Genomic DNA, 22,907 nt, shown 5'->3' with positions numbered 1-22,907 from the left:
AAGGGAAAACGACTCGATGAGACCCTCGCCGCTGCCGTCGCCCTCCCGGGTCCCGCGCCTCCCACCGCCCCGCCCGTAACGGCCGGCGCGGGGTGGGCCGCGGGACCCGGGAGGGCGGCGGCGGCGGTGAAGAAGCGCAGGGGGGAGGTCCGCGGCCCTCCCCGTGCTCACCGCGATGGTAGAGTCCGCAGCTCAAATTCCGAGAATTGGGCTCTGTTGATTCTTAGAACTGGGGTTCTTAGAAGTGGTGATGCAAGGAGTTTCTAGGAAAGCCCGGAGACCAGGTGATTGCTGCTTCTATTGCCGCGGCCGATTTTACCCTTTAATTCTCTCTCGCTCGCTCTTTTTTTTTTTTTTCCTCTCCTCTCCATTTTTTTTTTCCCTCCTCTTTTTCCCTCCCTGCCCCGCTCCGACGCCTGGCGCGGAGCCGCCTCTATATATTTCTACCCATTTATTTTTTTTCCCTCCCCTCCTCTTCCCTTCCCCTCCTTTCCCGCGGCAGGTGCTCCGGCATCCCTTCAATGTTATTCTTGCTATTCTCTCCTAAATGTTAATTATTGTTTTGTGCTTTATTTACTTAATTCCACACACACCCCCTTTCCTTCCCCGCTGTGAAAAATAGGGGTGTCTGCATGTCTTAACGCTGGGACGGTGTAGAAGGGTAGGGGAAGGGGGGGGGGGGGGGAGTGTCTCCCCTCCCCGTCCTCTCCCGGGGATTATCGGTGATCCGGGATTATTGGCTTTCCCGCACGCGTGACGGCCGGGTGGGGATGGGGAGGACGGCGGCGGTTCTTCTGCACCTGCAGCCGCCCGGCGAGCGCGGCCGCGGGGCTTGGGGTGTTTTGCGTGACTCGGGGTCGGCTCCCAATGGCTGGATCCTTCGGTCGGGGTGTGTTATTTTTGTTTCCTTTCTTTTTATTTTTTTTTCCCCTTCCCTTTTCTTCTTCACTCTCTCCCCCTCCCTCCCGGTCCACCCCCCCCACCCCCCTTTTTTTTTTTCTTTCTTTTTTTTCCCCCCCGCTCTGTGCGTGTTGTGTCGCTGTTGTCGTTCCGTCGCCGCACAAAGCCGCCGTAGAGCGGGGCTAGCGGCAGCGCGGGAGCTCGGCACCGGGTACTACCGCTCCGGCCTCTCCGCATCGTTTTCCCTCCTCCCTCTCTGTTTTCATTATTACATTAATATATCGTTGTTATTGTTATTCCGGCCCCCGATGCAACTGCGAAACGGCTGGTGCGTTTTGCAACCTGTGGCGGGGCTGCGCCGTGATCTGTCAAGCCCCGGGCTAAGAGCGGGCGGTGATGGAGAAGACTTGCGGCATTTCTGTGTCCGGGGAAGTGGGGGAGCCCGCGGGGAGGCTCGGCCATCGCCGGCTGCTGGCCCCGGAGCACGACGGTGCGCCGGGCCGGGAGGGAACCGCGCTTGCTTCGACGGTGCGTGCCGGGTCGGCCACCACGGGCTTTCGCCGACTGGGAAATAAAACGCGACGCAAAGCTCAGGAAGGGGAGAAAAAGTGTATGGAGCAACACGCAGGGCTCAAAACAACAATAATAACAACCACCCCGCGGGGAGGAGAGGGGTCCGCGGCCGGGAGGAAGGCGGCCGGCGGGAAAAGTGGAGTGAAGCCGTGCAGTGGATGGGGGTCCCGGGTGCGGGGCGGGGAGAGCCGCCCGCTGCCCCCATTGCAGCCCTTCCCCTGTGTTTACTACCGTGGCGGACTTGGCGCGGCGACAGGCGCTCGTAAATCTGCCGCCGACAGCCGCGGGGCTGGCCCCTGGCCACACGCTATTCCTGGAGCGAACGGACCGGCCGCGGGGAGCCGCGCAACCTCCGCGCCCGACCCGCGACGCTGAGTCCTCCCCCGGCCTCCCTCCGGCTCCCCAAGCACCCCAAAAGCGGGTGGAGAAATGAGAATGCTTTTATTGGTTAGCTGTGTGTTTGTGTATATATTATTTTTTAACCCCCTCCTTTAGAAAGATGGGGGAGAAAAGGACAAAACAAAACCGAAAAAGCCCAACTTTGTTATGAAAACTTTCGTGGTCGGGCGGCAGCGACCTCTCTCGGCAGCCCCCCCCCCCAACCCCCCAAGCCCTCTGCCTCGCCATGTGCCCCCCCCCCCCCCATACACACACCCCGCCTTTAGTTTGCAAAGTCACAGTATGAAATGTTATGAAATCGTCTCTTGGGAAGGAGGGAAACAGAAAGCAAGACGTTTGTTTAGAAAAATCCTCGGCGGCCTCTCAGATGTGCCTAAAAAGCTGCCTTTGACCCCCCTGTTGCATTTCCAGGGAAGAGGCAAATCTGGGCTTAAAATCATGAGTCAGAAACAAAAACAAACCCGGCCCGGGTTATTTTTTCCACTGACTTCAGTAGGCGCAGGATCGGTGCAAAAGGAGACTGGATCTAGACGTAAGAGGCTGAGCAAGAAGCACAGCGTTGGTCCGACATCTCTCTCTGGGGCCAAATTCGTACCTGTGCCAGTGGAAGTGTCAGCAGGGCTGGGTATAGGATCAGGCCCTCGTTCGATCTGGGGATGCTTATTGATTCCTCTCCTGAGGTTTTAAATGCTTTAAAAAAAAAATAAATACCGTTTGCTGTATTGTTTCAAAGGTTTAAACTGTAAGTGCTTTAAGAGCAAATACAGGCTTCTCTCTGCAGTTCTTGGGGGTGTTTACTGTTCAGAAATTGCTTTTAAAATATTTTAGGTGAAACCTCTCTCTGTACATGGAGAGGCAGAATCTGAGGTTCTGCTATTTTCTACTATCAATAGGATCTCACAAGTTTCAAAACTTTCATGTATAGATGGCAATTTCTGCCCCATGAAACAATCTTCAAACCATTAAAATATTCAAAGGGTGTCCAGCAGCTTTCCAGAAGAATGGATTATTACATTGTTCCAGTAAGAAAGGACTTCATCTCTGAGCATTCAATTTTGACTGGCAAAACAGATCAAAGATCTCTTGGGATGCATTTCAATTCCAATTCCCAATCCCCCTCAGTTCTGACTGAGTCAATATTGGGAGAGGAAGTGGAGGTTAACTGGCTAGTTATTATTGTGAAGGAAGAAGTCAGAATGAGAAGTGATTCTTACAAATCCCACCCCAAAAAAAAAAAAAAGAGGAAAAAAAAATTAAATCAGTCGAAAGTCTTTATGACACTTTTCAGACATCCCTGTTTGTAGTGCTTGGGAGGACCTCAGCCTGCTGCCTGATGAGACGAAAATAAACCCAGCAGAAACATTAAGTTTTTTCAAAACAAGGCTGGAAAAGCTCATAAAAATAATGTCACTCAGACGCGTTTTAAGAGAAACAGAATTGCATCGACTAAATTATATGTTTTCCAGGTTCGGTTGGGGTGTTTTATTTTCCAAGGGGAAAAAAACTGTTCCCGCAGCAAAGCTGACTGGTGCCATCTAGTGCCATGTGCTCTGCCTGCGCCCGGCCGGGCTAGGGCCAGGGCCAGGGCCAGGGCCGGTGCCGCCGGGCAGTGGGAACGTGTTTATTAACCGCTCGTTATAAAAATAACTTTAAAAATTAAAAAAAAAAAAAAAATGCTTGCCAGCTTGGAAGAAGGTGACAGAGGAAACTCTGGATGCCACTGAACTTACTTAAGGAGCATAATTGGAAACAACCGAGCGCTTATTAATGTCACTGACATTTCCATATGGAGCTTTCTTCGGTCTGGTCTTGAAATCACATGTGAGAATCTTTCCGAGCTGCAGTGTTAATCTGCCCTTGAATTGCTGCCCAATTTAGGATATATTGTAAAGCTATGCTTCTTGTCTCTTCTTCTCTTTTCTTTTAATTTTTTTTTTTAATTCATTGGGAGGGGAAGCTTTGAGCCCCCTGTGGCATCAGCCCAATATTAATTTGTAGAAATTCTCTATGGGTTTGTGTGTTTTGTTTGTGAGTTTTCTTGCTGGGGTTTGCTTGTTTGTTTGTTTTCAGTAAACAGTAATGTTGTCCTCATTACAAATACAGGTAGCAAAAATTGATGAGGCAGTCTTGTATTGTAAAAGCAGAGATGGGAGTCCTCTCATTTTATTGTGTGAATACAACTTAAAAGGAAAATCTTGTTCCAAAGTCTATAGATGAGTAACGCTGAGTTCTAACCAGTAGGTTCCTTTTAAACCGGGCAGCTTACTTAGCCTCATGTATTTCTGGCATTGAGGTTGAAGAACCATTTCATGCCAGTTTTTTGGGGGCTGTGAACTCCACATGAAGAGCTTTTACTGGTTCAGTTGGAGCCAGAAATGTTGTTTTCAGATTTCTGAGAAGTTTGTAAAATCTAAATTTGGTGCAAAGTTGCCTGCGTGCTCATAACCTCTTGCTCCGTTTTATGGTAGCATAGGAGTCTATAAACAGGAGCTCTGTACACCGAGTGCCTGTATTCTTTTCTAGATCTATTTTTAAACCATTCTTCTGTTTGGCAAAAAGTGACACTTGGTTTCCATGTTTACAGCAGGCATTGGCAAACCTCAGGAGTTCACAGTTTGCAGTTTGGTTAGAGGAGTATCCAAAAGTCAGCATCTGACCAGCGAATTCCTTCAGACTGTAAATTTAGACTGCAAATGTAGTCCTCCCTGCTTTTTGTGTTTCTTTTCTTTTTTCAAATCCATGCTAGACTTTCTGTGTTCCCATTGCTGCAGGATGCTGGCAGCCAGGACACACACCCCTAAATAAGAGCAAGTGTATAGTCTTCAGGATTGCTTTAAAACCCAAGCAATCACAGTAGGTTTCACATCTAAAACAGGAAGAGCTAAGAGCATTGGGACAATGGAAAAATCATGAGGCTGTATTGTTTTTCTCCCCGTCTTTCTCCTGGTCAGTGTGCTGCCTTTAGGATTCCAGAAGCAAACTTACTGAATAATTTTCTGTTGCATGCAATGGCTGACAATTACAAATCTACAGTGTGCTGCCTTTAAGCTGCACACTGGGTACCCATGAGGAATGTGGGACCCTTGTTGTGAAGAGGTTGCAGCAAGCACACTGCAGGGCAGTAGGTCCTGAAGAACTTGTCCTGTGGGACTGGACACCCCCTGAAACAGGTCTTTGTAGACTTGTTTGTCTAAACATAGTGGTGAGGGGATGTCTCTCCCCTGGCCAAGGGACCCCAGGCTGCATGTGTCCCATTCCATCCAGGTGGGGTGCCAACACAGTTCCATGCTGCCAGAATGATTTGTGCTGCCCTCAGCCCCAGGAGGACAGAGATAGGGAGGGGACAGCTGCTGTTTTAAGGGGGATGATGGGACACCACCTGGGAGCCCAGCCGGGACAGGGATCTGGCTCAGCTGTCCTCCAGCTGCACTTCACTGTCAGGTCGGCATCTTGGCACAGCACTTGGTGTTGTCCGGGCATCGTGTTTGTCCCATGTTCTTTGGAGTAGCTTCCTCGACTTTGTCTGGGACAAGGATCCTGCCTTCCCTTGAAAAATGAATGTGCTGTATTGCCTGGGGTCGTTAGAAATGTTGAAGAAAGCTTGACTCCTCACTTCCCAAGGGCTTGCACTGCTCCTGCCTCTCAGTCAGAGCTTGGCTCCATAGAAGTCAGGGGAGTCCTTGTCAGTGGAAAACATTGGAGGCAGCTTTTGTGTGCTTTCCCTCCCCTCCACTGCGTTTTCTTCTGCAAAGACCAAAACAATGCAGAGGCTTGAGCTGGGCCAGCTTTCAAGGGCAATCCTTTTAAACTCTCTTTTGAAGTACAAACTATAAAGTTCCCTGCAGTGCTCGAGAAAATATGCAGTTTTCCTGGTTCCAAAGACTGATAATAAACCCGTCCAGATAATGTATTGCATTTCCTAGAAACATTTGTTAGCTGGCAGGAAATTGGATCGGATTGAAAGTTAGCAGAGGCCGCTCGATAGAGCCAGTGCAGTCCACGCACGGAGGGGTACGATGGAAAATACGACAGGGCTTGCGCTAGTGATGCTGCTTTTCATCTGTGCTGGCAAAGTGTGCTAGGACTTCTCTGGGTCTCTTCTTGGGTTATTATTAACCCAGCCACGTTTTGGCCTAGACGCCAACCAGAAGCTACTAAATTAATAAAACTGCTGTGACAGCTAAAGGACGCTCAGTGCCCCCTGACTGCGCGACGTGGGGAAAGCTGAGCTGGGTGCTTGTGTGTCTCCAGCTGAAAGCATCCTCTTCATTGTGGCTTGTGGCACCCATGACTGCGTCCCAGGGATGCCCCCACACCGCCCTATTTTCTTGGTTGTCTCTCTGGTTCCTATTCAGGAGAAACCAGGCATTGCTTGGCAGGGTGGAGAAGCAGCTGGCAGCATGCCCTGGCAGGCAGAGGGGATGTTCCTGTGGGGCTGGGACCCTGCTGAATGCTGGGACGGAGGAGGAAGGAGAGGGCAGGATGGAGCTTCCCCTGGGCGGGCAGTTTCAGAGCACTGTGTGGGATGAGGCTATGGGGAAGGGAGACTTCACCCAGCCAACCCTCCAGGATGATGTGAGGCAGTCGGCGCTGCAGGCTCTGGAGGGGTAGGAGATTGGGGCCCAGGGAGGGTGACTTTTCCCCCAGACTGCTTTTAGCGGGTGGGAGAAAGCAAAGACCACAGGATATAGCCCACACAAAGAGGAACAGGGGATCAAGGAAGTCCCCACTGTGTACAGGATGAGAGAAGGATGGATGAAAAGGGATTCCCTATAGATGGGAGAGTGAATGGATGCAATGTTTTCCCTGTGCATGGCAGAAAGATGGATTTGGTAGGGGGAAAGTCCCTGGTCCTCCTTATGTCTTGGGGTGAGGGAGCTGTGAGGGTCTCCCCTTTGCATGGGGTGGAGCTGAGAGGGGTTCCACCACACACAGGTGCACCCTCCCTTTGCTCACTGAGCTGGCTGCGGGGAGAGCAGAGCCAGCCCTGGGCTCTCTTCCAGGAATGGGTTTTCTCGGGGAGGTGCCGGCAGGGAAAGGGCCGTTCCCTGAACCACCGGGGCAGACCCACAGCCTTCCTGGAAGGCAGCAGCCCTGGCAGTTCCATGTGGCCACCCCCTAAGTGAGCCCTGTGCCTAGCCCAGACCTTCCTCACTGGGCTTAGCAAGTCCTGGCATGCAACCCTGATGACTGCCGGAGAGCCCACACCTGCAAGGTACTGGGCAGTAAAACTGGATGGGATAGGGTTGGGGTGATGCTCTGGTCCCAGATGAGCTTGGGAGAGCCCCGTGGACTCAGGGTGGTGTGAATGCTGAAGACCATATTTTGCTGCAGTGATCTCTGTTCCCCGCCACCGATCTCTACGCCTCGCTTCTGTCCTCTTCTCTGCTGGTCTCTGATCAGGACATCTTCCCATGCTGGGTTGCAGAGTTGGTGCTGTGCGGAGCCTGGGAGGGGCAGGGTTAACTGGGCTCGGCACAGTGAGGGGAAGGAAGGTCCCTTTCTCTTTTGCAAGACTGCAGTCGGGAGCTGCTTGGGATGCACCTGCCCACCACCTGGGGCCGTGGGTGTTGCCGCAGCACTACACAGGGAAGGGATATTTGGGAGGGTGAGGAGGGGACTGTGCTGGGGTCCAGCCATGGGAGAGAGGAATCTGGATGTCTCCCCTGGCAATTCTGTGAGTAAGGGAATTTGGTGACAACAGCAACTTTTCACGTGGTACTACTCAGGGGCGCAGAGTTCATCCTGCAGTTTGTAACTTTGTTTGGTCACCTCCCCGTGTCTGTGACAGTGCGGTCACAGTCTCCGGGAGTGCGTCTGCTGGTGTGCCCAAGGTCAGGATGCTGCCCGGGTGCCCCAAAAACATGCATCCACTCATATGGGCACACAGATGTGTGCTGGGCAACTTGCAGAGTGCTGTGAGTCTCTTGGCTTGTGATTGGTAGTGAGCATGTACAGAAAGGTCAGAGACTGCAGAATTTGGGAAATGAGTCACTTCTTGCATGTTCCTTTTAAGTTTTAAGCTAGCCAGCCTCAGAGTGGCTCTGAAGATATGCATTTGATGGCTAGAATGGGGCTCTAAGACCCTCTGGGTTATGCATGTGATACCTTGCCTTAAATCTCACTTCCTCATCACACCCTGGCGTCTCTAGGGACTTGAGGGGAACTTGGGCTCTGTATCTGCACGTCTGCTGCAAAGGGAAAGGGATGCTTGTCCTCAAAGGTCTGGACAAGTTCTCTGCAAGTGCTGGCTGTCTTTGTCACCATTGAATTTTTGGGGGGTTGGTCCTGCAAATAGTGTGATGATCATTTTGGGGGTTTGTTGGTTCACTTATTTATTGCATGTATCCCCCCCACTGGAGCATCTGCCGAAGACCATCTTCCTGCACTGGTGCCAGGTCAATTGTCTCTGCTGGTTTCAAGTAAATTTAGGAATAGTAGTGTGAGTTCCGGAAGGTGGTTAACTCCTGGGTTTCCTTGTTGTGTTGCTCCAGCTGCACTGCCTGTGATGTCAGTGACTGGAAACAAAGCTTGTGGTTTAGGTGAAGGTTTTTCCAGCAGCCAGAGGAAGGCATTTGTTCTGGGTCGTCATCCGTCCCCGCCACTGGCTTCCTATGCAACGCTGGCCAAGTCGCTCTGGTACTTGACGCCCATATCCTCCCAAGGCTGTTCGTCAGTCCCATCCCAGGGTGTTTTCACTGGTGGTTGGAGCGTGTGGGTATTCTGAGAAGGGCAGTAGCTGTTTCAGAGGACTGGATTCAGGCTCTTTCCAGGTTTCTGAGTGAAGTGGCAGCAGATGTTTGAGTGTAAGTCACCTGTTAATGAGGTGCTGGGAATACGGCATTGGTCTTGGATGTGGCACTGGCCAGGAATTCAGCCTTGGCAGGGAAAGAGTTATCTCCAAAAGCAGTGGTGAGAAAATTCTCGCTTGACTTCCTTTCCCCACCTGCCTTTAAGTTCCTGAGTCATGGAAATTAAAATCGCCTTGGCATACGCCCATGGTTTGGGTTAGAGGGTGTGGAAGAAGCTATGATTGGATTCTCAAAGCCTGTGGTTGTGATAAGAATGTACTGTACCGGAAGAAACAAATGTTGCCCTTACTGGAGAGTAGAAGGTTTGTTATCTGTAGCTTTTATCCAACTGATGAAACAGCAGACTTGTGTCCTGCCAATCATTACTGGCTAATGTGGCGTTTGTTTTCTTGTGCTTTATTTGTAGGTTCGAAAGAAACTTTTGGACTGTGAATTGAGGCATTGGGTATGTAAATTTAAATTTTGTGCTTCCCCTCCTAGGCTCTCACCCCCCTCTTCCTTTACCTCGTTGAATGAAACCCAGTCTCATTTGGCATTTGTTTTCAGGGGAGCAGCTGCTGTGTGTTCATACGCTGCTGTATGTTCATATGCTGCTGAGGAAGGAGAATAAGTTGAGGTTGTAGGATGGGGTTGATGGAGGAATTTGACGCTGAAGATGCATGTTCAAGGCCAAACTTTAGGCACAGGTTGATGTGGGCTCTCCTGGGTGCTAGTTAGAAAGGTTTTGAGATGGGTCAACAGGTAGTGTGTAGAGGGAAGGCTTCATGTGAAATATTCCTCAACTAACCCAAGCCTTGCTCACTGGGAGAGACTGGGCTGTGGTATGGGTAGCAGCCCAGCAGGTTAGATGAGTTCTACTCCTCATTGCCACCATGAATTCATTGGGAAGCTGTGGACAGGTCCTCCAGAGCGGACACCACTGGGGAACAGGAAAATAGTTTGCTGTTGGGTGAGGGTTGATGATCCTCTGTGGGCTGAAATCCTTCAGCTTCAGTTGGGACTTTAAGCCTTGTTTTGTTTCTCTCACTGGATTTACAGCCAGCCAATCAGAAGACAGGTGAGGGGGGTAGCTCTTGAGGAAGTTCTGAAGGCTAGGAAGCTGTGTTTGGAGTGTTACAGAGATTAACCCAAGAGGTGGTGGGAGGAGTGGGCTGGGGTGGAGCCGCCATGGGCGAGGCAGAGAGAAAGAGGAGCTGGTTAGCTAATCCCCAGGAGGGTCTGGCTGCCTTCACCTGCCAGCTTGCTGGGTGGGTCTGAGACATGCCAGGTCTCGCTGCTGACCAGGAGACCTCACTGGACAGTCTGGCAGGTGCTTGACGCAGTGCAGGGCTCTTTGCCTTGGGACCAAGGAGCTGCTGCTGTCCCTACCAGCAGCAGTTGGCCATCTGAGCACATCCTAGAGTAGCAGCTGTTTCTTCACTGGATTTAGGGTACTTGCCTGGCTGATTCTGCATTCCCATCTTCCCTCTGCTTCTGTTTCAAGCAGACTCAAGATGGCCTCGCCAGCAGACAGCTGCATCCAGTTCACTCGCCACGCGAGCGATGTCCTCCTCAATCTCAACCGCCTTAGAAGCCGGGATATCCTGACTGATGTTGTCATAATTGTGAACCGTGAGCAGTTCAGAGCCCACAAAACAGTCCTCATGGCCTGCAGGTGAGAACTGGGTCCCATCCCTCCCACCCTGCTGTCCCAGGGAGGCTCCTGGGGTTTACAGATGGGAAAATGGAGGCAGAGTAACAGAATTGAAAGGGTCTGCTAAGAAATTTGTGCCTGTAATAGGATTACAGATGAGAGCTTTTGCCTTCAATATAGTGCCCACACCTCTCTCCTCCTTGCATGCCCACAGCTGCCAACATGCAGACAATCAGGAGTACAGCAGACATGAGGCACGTCCCTGAAGGCAGAGTACAAATGCTCTTCAGGGACAGGATAGGAGAAGGGAGGAGAGGATGCTTATTGGGGTGAGCAAGTCCTCTGTGTCTGCAGTGTCCTCTGCTGCTGCTATTTTTAGAGCTATTCCTACCTAACTGGCTCCCAAGCTGTTGGCTGCACCCACCTTTGAATTTTAATTTATTTTAGTTTTAGTTTTGGTTTGGTTTTGTTTGCTTTCCCAAGCTTTTTGGGGTCTGAAATTCCAGCTCCCTAGGATTGCTGGAATTAGTTCCTAGTGAGCGCTAATTAACATCCCACCATTGCTCAGTTGAATTACCGCAGATACATTCCAGGGTCTCCTAGTGACAAGGTATAAATATCTGGAAAAGCCAAGGTTTGACTTTTAAGACATCTGCAAAATGTTTTGCCAACATTTCCTTTTTCTTTTTATTTTTCTTTCAGTGTTTTGGTTTGGGTTTGTTTTTTGTGGGGTTGCTTTTCTCTTTTTTCTTTTTCTCTTTTTTCTTTTTCTCTTTTTTCTTTTTCTCTTTTTTCTTTTTCTCTTTTTTCTTTTTCTCTTTTTTCTTTTTCTCTTTTTTCTTTTTCTCTTTTTTCTTTTTCTCTTTTTTTCTTTTTCTCTTTTTTCTTTTTCTCTTTTTTCTTTTTCTCTTTTTTCTTTTTCTCTTTTTTCTTTTTCTCTTTTTTTCTTTTTCTCTTTTTTCTTTTTCTCTTTTTTCTTTTTCTCTTTTTTCTTTTTCTCTTTTTTCTTTTTCTCTTTTTTCTTTTTCTCTTTTTTCTTTTTCTCTTTTTTCTTTTTCTCTTTTTTCTCTTTTTTCTCTTTTTTCTCTTTTTTCTCTTTTTTCTCTTTTTTCCTCTTTTCCTCTTTTCCTCTTTTCCTCTTTTCCTCTTTTCCTCTTTTCCTCTTTTCCTCTTTTCCTCTTTTCTCTCTTTTCTCTCTTTTCCCTCTTCTCCCTCTTCTCCCTCTTCTCCCTCTTCTCCCTCTTCTCCCTCTTCTCCCTCTTCTCCCTCTTCTCCCTCTTCTCCCTCTTCTCCCTCTTCTCCCTCTTCTCCCTCTTCTCCCTCTTCTCCCTCTTCTCCCTCTTCTCCCTCTTCTCCCTCTTCTCCCTCTTCTCCCTCTTCTCCCTCTTCTCCCTCTTCTCCCTCTTCTCCCTCTTCTCCCTCTTCTCCCTCTTCTCCCTCTTCTCCCTCTTCTCCCTCTTCTCCCTCTTCTCCCTCTTCTCCCTCTTCTCCCTCTTCTCCCTTTTCTTCTTTTTCCCTTTTTTTTTTTTTTTAATTTTTCTTTTTATTTTCTTTTTTCCTTTGTTTTTTCTTTTCTTTGAGCATGGATGCCACAAGAGGCTTTTGAAAGAAATGAATCACAGTGGGAATGGGGTGATGGTAAGAACAGTAAGAGGAAAAGAAAAACAAAAAAGGAAATTTCTAAGTGGAGGCAATGGAGAGTGGGGTGTTGTTGAGCAGGTGAGGTCTAAAAGCAGGCTGTTCCAGTCAGGAAAAGTGTAGTGCAGAAGATGCTTACTAAGCTGAGAAACCAAGTTTGATAATAGGGAGGAAGCTCAGGAAATTCTGTAATTGCCTCCTCCTCCCTTCCCATTCACAAACCCCTCTGTGCTAAGGGATTTCAGATAAATTCTCCTTTTTTTCCCCCGCTCTGAATTGTCATAATGCTTTTCTTGCTTCCTCTCTACAGTGGCCTCTTCTACAGCATCTTCACTGACCAGCTCAAATGCAACTTGAATGTCATTAACCTAGACCCTGAAATTAACCCTGAAGGGTTTTGTATCCTCTTGGACTTCATGTATACATCACGCCTGAACTTGAGGGAAAACAATATCATGGCTGTGATGGCCACAGCACTGTACCTGCAGATGGAGCATGTGGTTGACACTTGCCGAAGGTTTGTCAAATCTAGGTGAGCACCATGAATGAACTTTGAAGAGCCTAAGTTGATGTGTTTGGGTGGGAGGGGGAACAACTGGCAAAGTATCTGCAAACCTATCCTTAGGAGCTGGAAATGACTCTGTCTCCATTTTTTGCCTGGTTCCAGTGAAGCAGAGATGGTGTCTGCTGTGAAGACCCCAAGAGAAGAGTTTTTGGCTGGACGGATGCTGAGCCACCCAGAGGTGATGGCTTATCGGAGCAGAGATGTCTCGGAGAATGGCATGCCTCTCCAAAATGGGTCCCTCTGCAACGGGAGGGCCTTTGCACCTGGCTTGATCAATAGTTTGTCTGGATCTCCCATTTCCTACCATGGATACAGCCCTCTCCCTCTAAATAGTTTCCTTGTGGATGATGAGTTGCGGGAGATGAGAATGCCTCTCTCTGAACTCTCAAGGGCAGGTGCCTTCCCCAAGGAGAGGATCTTGCCATGTGACAGCTCCAGAACAATCCCCACTGAATACATGAGAACCATTACCGACATCTCTGCCAACATGTGCCACGCTACCATCTATGCTCCAAAGGAAGGTGCTGCCGAAGAAGCCAGGAGCGACATGCACTACAGCGTAGCCTCTGGCCCCAAACCTGTTGTCCCTTCGATCCGGAACAATTCCTATTTCTCCTGTGACAAAGTGGCCAAAGAGGAGGAGCGGACCTCTTCAGAGGATGAGATCAGTCAGCACTTTGAGCCCACCAACACCCCACTGGACCGCAAGGGACTCATCAGCCCCCAAAGCCCCCAGAAGTCAGACTGTCAGCCCAACTCGCCAACTGAGTCCAGCAGCAGCAAGAATGCTCGTATTGGTCAGAACTCCAGCTCCCTCTTCACCAAGAGTCCCACAGACCCCAAAGCCTGCAACTGGAAGAAGTACAAATTCATCGTCCTCAACTCTCTGAATCAGAACACCAAGCAAGACAATGCTGACCAGAATGAGATGGGAACCCTCTCTCCTCGCACTTACATGCCCATGTCTACTTGCCAGCAGTCTATGGAGCCGGAGCATCTCAATGTGCAATCCCCCACCAAGATGAGTGTGAACGGAGAAGACTCTACTATCCCACAAGCAAGCAGACTCAACAATATCGTTAACAGGTGAGAAGATTTCCTCCCCCTGCCCCCAAGAGACAGGACTCCCTGCATAGTTGGCAAGGGTTTGAAATTGCTTTAGCATTGGGCTGGGGAGCTTGGCCATGAGCAGCTGGGAGCCTCTGCATTCGATGGAGCACTGCCAGTGACATCAGCTGGGTATCAGCTGTCCCCACCATAGCAGTGCCAGCCTGGACTGGCGATGGAATTGAGAACACTGGGTCAGGATCTCTGGCTCGCTTTGGCAATCCTAATTGGTTTTTTGGAACCTAGATTTGCCCAGCCTGGTTTTCACCAGACTCTGCATGCCTCAAACTTTTGTTTGGGTGTAAACATTGGAATGTCCAAACTACCTACGAATGCTATCCGCTGGACCTGGATGTTCCTAGAGAGGTTTCAGGTCCTTCGACAATGGGGACCTGAAGGGTTGAGGCTCGGGGACCTGAAGGATTGAGGCTCAGGGACCTGTTGTTGATCAGGGCTATGCTGTGCATAGAGTGTCCCCATAAAACATGGCTATGCCTCATGTCTGGGAGGGTGCAAACAAGGTCCTGGTAGCTCAAGCACAGCAAGAGCCATCTCACAGCTCTGTGTGTTGCTGTCCTTCCACAGATCCCGGGATGGGTCCCCTCGGAGCAGTGAAGGGCAATCCCCACTGTATATGCATTCATCAAAGTGCAGCTCCTGTGGTTGCCAGTCCCCACAACATGCTGAGATGTGCCTTCATACCCCTGGCTCAAACTTTGGAGAGGAAATGGGGGAAACCCAGTCTGAATACTCTGACTCCAGCTGCGGTGAGTCTTGCATCCCTGGTCACTTTTTCCAGTCAGCAGGCAAGGGGCTGTGCAATCTGGGGACCCATTCACCCAGTGTCTTGTGTCCAAATGGTCAGCCACACTTGTCTGTGATGCTGGTGGATCCCAAGGTGCTTTACTGTCTCCTTGTAACTGGCTGACCAGCTGTGTGTGTGTATGTGAGGGACACATGCATGTGGGAATTGCTTCCTTCCTCCCTTTCCTGAACACCATCCAGATACCTTGAGCAGCAAGTTAGTCATCTGCTGCAAACCTGACAGCCAAAGACAGGAAATAGAGTGCACCCCACCCCACCAGAACCACAGGAGAACAAGCCTGGCAGATGTAATAACCCTAATGGGGATTGGGCAAGATAGTGTCTCATGCATCTGTCATGATATCTTTGTTATCAGGGAACCCAGCGTGCACATCTGGAGAAATGCAGATAATGAGGCTTGCAATCTTGTTGCAAAACTCCACAAGCCCAGAGACAAATATCTGTGCACTCACCTGCCCATAGCTCAGGGAGGGGGAATGCATAGTTGTCACCTGTGGTGTGGGCAGAGATCCACAGAGGAAACTCCACTGTGGTGATGCTGAAAGCTACATATAGTATTTAAGTAAGGCACCTTCTTACTGGGGTGGCCTGCCTTGTACTTCAGATGCTGCTGATCTTCCCATGCTCAAGGAAGACATCTGTACATGTAAAGGTTTAAGACCTCTAAAGGTGCTGGAGTTGCTCCAGAGTTGAGCATCCATCTTTCAAAGGATGCCTGATAACTTGAAAGCCTTTGAGGACCTCTCTGAAAGATGTCTAGGTGAGATGCTGGCTTCTTGGAAGCAGAATGTGTTGCACTGAGGCTAGTGACAAGTTTGCTTTCTCAAACTGTGCATGTTGCTGTATGCACAAGGAGATCAGGGTGTAATGACATGGTGGAAGCACTGCTGACAGTGAATATCTGTACTCTGCTTCTTGTTCTAACACTTGCTCTAGCTGCCCCTTTCCACCATCCCAAACCCATCCTGTGGCCCAATGAGAAGCTGACCCCCACAGTGCCCGTCTCATTGCTCTGCTCTCCGTTTTCCCAGAGAACGGAGCCTTCTTCTGTAACGAGTGTGACTGCCGGTTCTCTGAGGAGGCCTCTCTCAAGAGACACTCTCTGCAAGTCCACAGTGACAAGCCCTACAAGTGTGACCGCTGCCAAGCCTCCTTCCGCTACAAGGGAAACCTTGCCAGCCACAAAACCGTCCACACAGGTACAGCATCTGCCACAGGGACGACTTGCTAGGGAGGCTGTGGGCCATGTGGGCATCTATGGCTGCGCTTGTCCCAGGTGCAGCATCTCATGCTCTGTGTCACCTGCTGTCCCTGATGGAATGAGCAAGGTGCTTTTCTCAGCTCTGCCAGGGAGTCCTTGGGCAGAGCACCAAACCTGGAAATGGGGAGGACAGTGACTGGCCTCAGCAGGGCCGCAGCTCAGGCTCCTTTGCCATAAAGCACTGGACAACACTGTTTCAAAATGCATGGCTGGAAGCAGATATGTGGCCTTCAGGTTACTTGTGATAGACTTAAACCCCAAACAAAACAAACCAAAACCAAACAAACAAATGACCCCCCCAAAAACCAACAAAACAACTAACAAAAAAACATCCTAGAAATCCAGATCCTGTCTAGCCTGGCAGGAACTTTACTGATGGGAAGATCTGCTAATGGATGGAATCAGCACAATGAAAGCTGAAAGGAAGGGGATGTTGAGGGTTTAGTCATTTGCTGACAAACTTAACATTTGTGTGTCTTTGGGTTTTTTCTTGCTTTTATTAATGCTTAACATATCAGCAGCCAGTTCACCAGCTGGAGAAGAAAAGTGTGCTGATAAGTTAGTGCCCTTGCACCACATTAGACATAAATGCCCCCTGTCTCAGCAGAAGTCCAGGAGGGTTGTGCAGGTGAAGGAGACAAGTGCCAAGGGTGTGTGGGATCAAAGCCTGGAAAGAAAAGAGAAAGACAGAAAGGGATGGAGGATGACTATGTCCTACTCCCTATCAAGCCTATCCCAAACCATCCTAAAGAAACCAGTTAAAACCTTTTTGCAGCTGCCCCATTTCTTGGAGCCAGCAGTGGTGACTGTAACCAAATAATGACTTGGGAGCCGGGTTGGTGAATGTGCTTTGGCTTTCCACTCTATCAGCTCTTTTCACTGCTCTGAAGAGGTGATGAACAACTAAGCTGGGATGTGCTGGTGACCGCAAGGAGCCTGAAGGGAGCCATGTGGCCCTGTGTGGCTTACTGATGGCTGTAGGGAGGTGCAGGTAACAGCAACTGTCACAGGGCCAGGAGGAGCAATGCTGTTAATCCTTACTAACAAAGCTGCCTAATTTTTCTTCTTTTTTTTTTTTTCCTTTTGCACTGAAGGCTGCAGCTCCCAACACCCCCAAAACACCCAACAAACAAATACCTGCAGTGCTTAATACCTCCTGAGCTCACCCTGCTCTGGGGACACTGAGCTGTCCTAATCAATGCTTCTTGTCCACAGCCATCTCCAAAAGGGACAGGAGTCAGGGCTAGTACTTCATGCCATGGTGTCTGGCATCTGAAGGGACTTTGGGGAGTGCCATGGATCATGGAGGCTTAAGCACACCTCTCCTCTTTGTTTTGGACTCTGCAGGAGAAAAGCCGTACCGCTGCAACATCTGCGGGGCACAGTTCAACCGGCCAGCCAACCTGAAAACCCACACACGCATCCACTCCGGAGAGAAGCCCTACAAGTGTGAGACCTGTGGGGCCAGATTTGTCCAGGTACCTGTGGCCTCTGGGACCTGCACTGCCTGGGGAGGTGGGACGTGCCCAGACCTTCTGCCCAAGGATAGTGATGCATCATGGTGGGGAAGAGACTGATGGGCCATGCCTTGGGCAGCTCATCCCATGGGCAGCTCTTCTGTGGATAAACAGGGGCCTTAAGGTCCGTGTGGGCCATCTTAACGTAGTAACAAGCCTGATCGCTGGTTTTAGCTCCTCTCCTCCATTTTCTGTTAAGGACCAGAGATAGTGGACCTGAGAAACACATGGCCCTGACTCACAGCTAGAACCCAATCGATCAAATAAGACAGCCAGCTAGGCAGAACCTTGTTCCCAGTGGGATGCCTTCACTCCCAGACATTATCCCTGGGGCTGTCCTCACCCAGAGCTGCTCTGTCTAGGTGGCCCACCTCCGTGCTCATGTGCTCATTCACACGGGAGAGAAACCCTACCCCTGCGAGATCTGTGGCACACGCTTCCGACATCTGCAGACCCTCAAAAGCCACCTTCGAATCCACACAGGAGAGAAACCTTATCATGTGAGTGACTGCTTCTTGTTGGTGTTTGTGGTGAGGGCTCTCACCTGGGGCCAGGGGGAGGATGCTGCTAAACCCAGGGGGTGGGGAGACAAAGACATTCACATAGGCTAATTGCAGTTAGCCATTGGAATGGGCTGCCCAGGGAGGTGGTGGAGTCACCGTCCCTGGAGTTGTTCAAGAGGGGATTGGACATGGCACTTAGTGCCATGGTTTAGTAGTCATGAGATCTTGGGTGACAGGTTGGACTTGATGATTTTTGAGGTCTTTTCCAACCTTATTGATTCTATGATTCTATGTAATGCCCTTCACTGACACTTGGAAGACCCACACCAAGGTTATGTCCCTGCTCCTCATACTCCATCCAACTCTCACACATTAGCTGATGCTCACGAGTGGCTATGTTGGAGGTGCTGGTGTGCAGCCAAAGCTGGGTACATCTTAGCTGCTCTTCTTTCCTTCTATCCCATCTGAAAGACAGTCACGCTTCTCCAAATAGCTCTGGTTTAAATTACAGCTGCCCACTTTACGTGAGGATGAGAGAAAAGAGCAGACAGGGTGTTCTGGGGTCTTCTGCCAGTGCCACCTGCACCAAGCCAGCAGCCCACCCACCTTGCTTGCTGCCCTCAGGACTTTGAGCTCTTTGAGTCTTTTCTCAACTTTCCCATCTGCTAGAGAGGCAGTTGGAGCAGGGATTATCATCTAAACACGCCTCTGGAGCCATCCAGGTTTATGGCAGTCAAAAGCATCTGCAGAAATAGTCCTGTTGCTGGTTTGAGCATCTAGCCTGCGATGGGGTGCCCCCAGGTCCTGTTTCTCCCACTACGTGCCCACTTTTCCCTTGTCTACTGATACAATGGCTGCAACACGGGATCACAGACTCATTTAAGTAGGAAAAGACCTTGAAGATCACAGAGTCCAATTGTTAACTGAGCACAGCCAAGTCCACCACTAAACCATGTCCCTAAGTGCAATATCCACACTTCTTAATGCTTCCAGGGATGATGACCCTATTTCCCTGGGCAGCCTGTTCCAATGTTTAACAATGCTTTGAACAAGGAAATGTTTCCAGATACCCAATCTAAGCCTCCTCTGGTGCAGCCTGAGGCTATTTCCTCTTGTCCTATTACTTGGGAGAAAAGACCAACCCCCACTTCACCTCCTTTCAGGGAGTTGTAGAGAGTGAAAAGGTTGCCTCTGAGCCTCCTTTTCTTCAGGCTAAACTGGAACAGGAACAGCTCCAATTCCCTCAGCCACTCCTCATAAGATTTGTTCTCTAGACCCCTCACCAGCTTCACTGCCCTTCTCTGGACACCCTCCAGTATCCAAGGCTCGTCTTCAAGAGCCAAAACTGAACCCAGTATTCGAGCCTCACCAGTGCCAAATACAGGGGGACCATCACTATCCTCATCCTGCTGGCCACAGTGTTTCTGACAGAAGCCAGGATGCTCATGGCCCTTTTGGCCACCTGGGCACACTGCTGGCTTGCGCGCATCCTGGAGTAGCTGTAGGACTGATGGGAAAGGCCTGCTGCCCTTACCATTTAATTTCACACCCTCTGCCTTTGCCTCTTGTCCCGCAGTGTGAGAAGTGCAACCTGCATTTCCGCCACAAAAGCCAGCTGCGGCTTCACCTCCGGCAGAAGCACGGGGCCATCACCAACACCAAGGTGCAGTACCGCATCTCTCCAAGCGAGGTGCCTCCGGAGCTCCCCAAAGCCTGCTGAAAGCAGCGGATTTCCCAGGAGGAGGTCATCTGGGCGGCAGGGGAGCAGGGGCAGGGAGGGGGGGAAGAAGAAGCTGTCCAAAGGATACTTGCAACACTTTAAAAACAAAAGTTTGGAACAAAAAAAAAAAAAAGAGAGAAAAAATAAAGAGGAAAAAAAAAGAAGGAAAAAAAAAGAAGAAAAAAAAAAAAAAGAAGGAAAAAAAAAGAAGGAAAAAAAAGAAGGAAAAAAAGAAGAAAAAAAAAGAAGGAAAAAAAAAAAAGAGGGAAAAAAAAAGGAAAGAAAGAAAAAAAAGAAAGAAAGAAAAAAGAAAAAAAAAAGAAAAAAGGAAAGAAAGGAAAAAAAGGAAAGGAAGGAAAAAAGGAAAAAGAAAAGGAAAAAAGCAAAAAGAAAAGGAAAAAGAAAAAAGGAAAGAAAGAAGAAAAATAGAAAGAAGAAAAAGCAAGAAAAAAAAAAAAAGCAAGAAAAAAAAAAATCATCACATGATGGAGTGCCTCTAAACCCATAGTGCAGACAGGTGGAAAAACACAAGAAATGAGGAAAAAAAAAAAATCAGACAAATAACACGGGTTTTGTTTTTTTTCCCAGTGATGTGAAACGAAAAGAAAGGATAAAGTTATTCAGATCTTGCTGTATATAAAACATAACAAACCCAAGAGTAAGTCATTTTAAATGTCCGTGCCGTGGAGTGCTGATGAACTCTGGCGTCTGACCCTTCACAGCCTTTGCCGTTTGAAGATGAGGAATGTAACGCTGATCTATGGGAACAGATACTTTTTTTTGTCGTTTTTTTCTGTTGTTTCCTTTCCTTTTGGTTTGTTTTGTTTTCTTTTGTATGCAAAAACGTCCGATGCTGTTTTAAAGAGAGAGTTACGCTATTACCAGAGAGGGCTTTAACTTTTTTAACCAAAGGTGAAGGAATCTATGGCAAAGTTGTAAATATATATAGATATAAATATATAAATATATATATATATTAAAACAAACAAAAAAAAAAATCTCTATAGACCCTTTAAAAAAAAAAAAAAGCCAACAAAAAAAAAAAGGCTATATTAAAAAAAAAATAAATATATATATATATATATATAAAAATGCATTAAAGGCTCAGTTGGACTCTGCAGGCAGAAGCCACTCTGAGAATCTTTATTATGATAGAGCACTTAAGGAGATATTTTAAAGTATTGCATCTGTACAAGTAAGAAAATATTTTGTCTAAATGCATCAGTGTATTTGTATTTTTTTGCAAGTGAAGGTTTACAATTTACCAGAGAAAAAAAGAAAAAAAAAGACAAAAAAAAAAGAGTGTGTATTAAACCAACAAAGCTGCAGAAGGAATTTAAAATAATAATAAAGTGTAATATTTTTGGGTTGGTTTTTTTTTTTTGGGGGGGGTGGGGGGGTGGGTTGGGTTGGTTTTGTTTCGGTTTCGTTCCAGTTCTCAGTCTGTATATATGTAAAATGTGGTTTCGCACGGTGCCTTTCTTTTCAATGGAAGTTTTCAATGTCTGGACTATATTGAGCTCAGATTCTTCAAGGTACAGCCTGATGTTGCAAAAAGGAGTTTCGGTGGAACTCTCTGTTGGAGAATGTTCTGGGGTTTGGGGTTGGTTGGTTGGTTGGTTTGTTGTTGTTGGTTTGCGTTTTTTTTTCTCCTTTGGTTTTGTTTTCATTTTGTCGTTGTTGGTTGGGTTTGGTTTTGTTGGTTGGGTTTGGTTTTGTTGGTTGGGTTTTGTTTTGTTGGTTGGGGGTTTTGTTTTGTTGGTTGGGTTTTGTTTTGTTTTGGGGTTGGGGTGGGTTTTTTTTCGTGTGTGTGTGTGTGTGTGTGCGTGTGTGCGCGTCTTATTTTACATGCTTGTGTTATAAACAATCTCGGGAGACAGGGTTTGGGCTGTGTCTAAACTGCATTAATGCATTCTGTAAAATATAGCTGTACAAATAAAAGAATAAAATGAAGAAAAGTGAAGTATGATGGAATGTGGGGTCTGTTCTTGCCCGTCCTTAAGTACCCTGAGAGCCAGTTGGTGCCCTGGGAAGGAGCTGAGCATCCCCAACCCTGACCTGAGCTCTTGGCTTGGTAAGCAGATCCTTAAATACCTTGAGAGCCAGTTGGTGCCCTGGGAAGGAGCTGAGCATCCCCAACCCTGACCTGAGCTCTTGGCTTGGTAAGCAGATCCTTAAATACCTTGAGAGCCAGTTGGTGCCCTGGGGAGGAGCTGAGCATCCCCAACCCTGACCTGAGCTCTTGGCTTGGTAAGCAGATCTGGCTGGAGCAGCCTGTTTCAGGCTTGAGTGAAGATGGTTTCTAGCATGATGGTCTCAAGCTTGCTGTTTTTCATCCTGGTGGGGGCTGTCCCACTGTGCCACATCCTTTTTGCATTTGCGCCAAGTAGTGGCAGAAATAAGGCAGAGCCTGGGTGAGATGTTTTGCTGACCGGCTCAGGGCTGGTTCCAGATGGCTTGGTAGTTATTTTTATTTCCTGGAAACTGAGACAATTGCCAGAATTATTCATGGAGGAAGGCTCTCTGCTGCTCCTCTTGTTTTCCAGTGCCTGGGGTAGGGGCTGCCTTGTGCAATGGTTCAGTGGAACAAGGTTGGTAAGCCCCTCTAGGAACTTGCTGGCTGATTGCATCTCTGGGCTGCCAGCCATTGCAAGCTGACTGTGGGCCAGCGCTGAGAAAACCCAGCTTTGAGGACTTCCCCTTGTTTTCCTTCAGAAGGGAGACAAGATACTTTGGTCTGTTTGGATGGCTGTTCAGAGCTGGAGGGGGTTGAAGCCATGGGGTGACCAGGACCTTAGGAAGTAGAGATGCTGGTGGTGTGGGCAAGTTTCTTGTGTTCTGTGCAAGAAATCCAGCGCTGCTTTGCTGGTTGCACAAAACCAAAGAACCTCGTGCAAAAAGTTCTCTGAACTGAACAGACTGTAACCAGTGCTGGTGTGGAGCACGGCTACTGGACGACCAAGCCTAGACTGGAGTCTGAGCCTCACAAGGCTTGTTTCATTTTCAGCTAATTAATGGCCAGTTTTGGTGCAGGGCTTGTGGGCTGATTCATGGCGAGGGCATTCCAGCAAACCAGCTGGAATGGGAGGGTCTGCCTGTTGGGAGTCTGCCTGTTCGCAGGGTCGGGAAGGGCTGCAGTAAGCAGGAGCTGGACTTGAAGATGGGCTGTTCAACATGCTATGGGACAGAGGTGGATATGAGATATGAAAAGAAGCCCTGTGTGGAAGGGAATTGCCAAGTGGGAGAGCCAATTTGCAGCACAACTTTGCAGGACCTGCTGCACCTCTGGCTTGTGCCCTAGCAGAGCAGATCTGCTGGTATGTGAAGAAACACTGCAAATAAGGAGGGCTGAGCCAGCCTCTGCCTCCTCCTGCTGTTGGATTTGGCTGGGTAGGATGGCTGCTTGGCAGGGGGCAGAAGGGCAGGCCTTTTGTGGGGTGAGGTCCTCCCAGGC

The 22,907-nt window shown here is 48.8% G+C and overlaps 1 protein-coding gene across 2 annotated transcripts; it reads left to right on the top strand.

Annotated features, from left to right (window-relative positions):
• The first annotated feature begins 215 nt into the window (after positions 1 to 215).
• On the top strand, positions 216 to 21,419 carry BCL6 (BCL6 transcription repressor). Of its 2 annotated transcripts, none has more exons than XM_068163948.1 (10): positions 216 to 284; positions 9,091 to 9,129; positions 10,171 to 10,338; positions 12,266 to 12,487; positions 12,623 to 13,606; positions 14,213 to 14,394; positions 15,484 to 15,651; positions 17,061 to 17,191; positions 17,593 to 17,730; positions 19,310 to 21,419. In XM_068163948.1, exons 3-10 carry the CDS (start codon positions 10,178 to 10,180, stop codon positions 19,451 to 19,453), a joined length of 2,130 nt encoding a protein of 709 aa, XP_068020049.1. In that variant the 5' UTR covers positions 216 to 284; positions 9,091 to 9,129; positions 10,171 to 10,177; the 3' UTR covers positions 19,454 to 21,419. The 2 variants fall into 2 exon arrangements, with proteins under 2 accessions (XP_068020049.1, XP_068020050.1); XM_068163949.1 differs by having other exon boundaries at positions 225 to 284; positions 10,168 to 10,338.
• The last annotated feature ends 1,488 nt before the right edge of the window (positions 21,420 to 22,907 follow it).

Source organism: Melanerpes formicivorus, unplaced genomic scaffold (genome assembly GCF_026170545.1).
Source record: "Melanerpes formicivorus ecotype bairdi unplaced genomic scaffold, bMelFor1.0.p_v2 SCAF_76, whole genome shotgun sequence".
NCBI classification, from domain to species: domain Eukaryota; kingdom Metazoa; phylum Chordata; class Aves; order Piciformes; family Picidae; genus Melanerpes; species Melanerpes formicivorus.
Note: the sequence above shows the minus strand (reverse complement) of the source record. Positions and strands in the feature narration are given on the sequence as shown.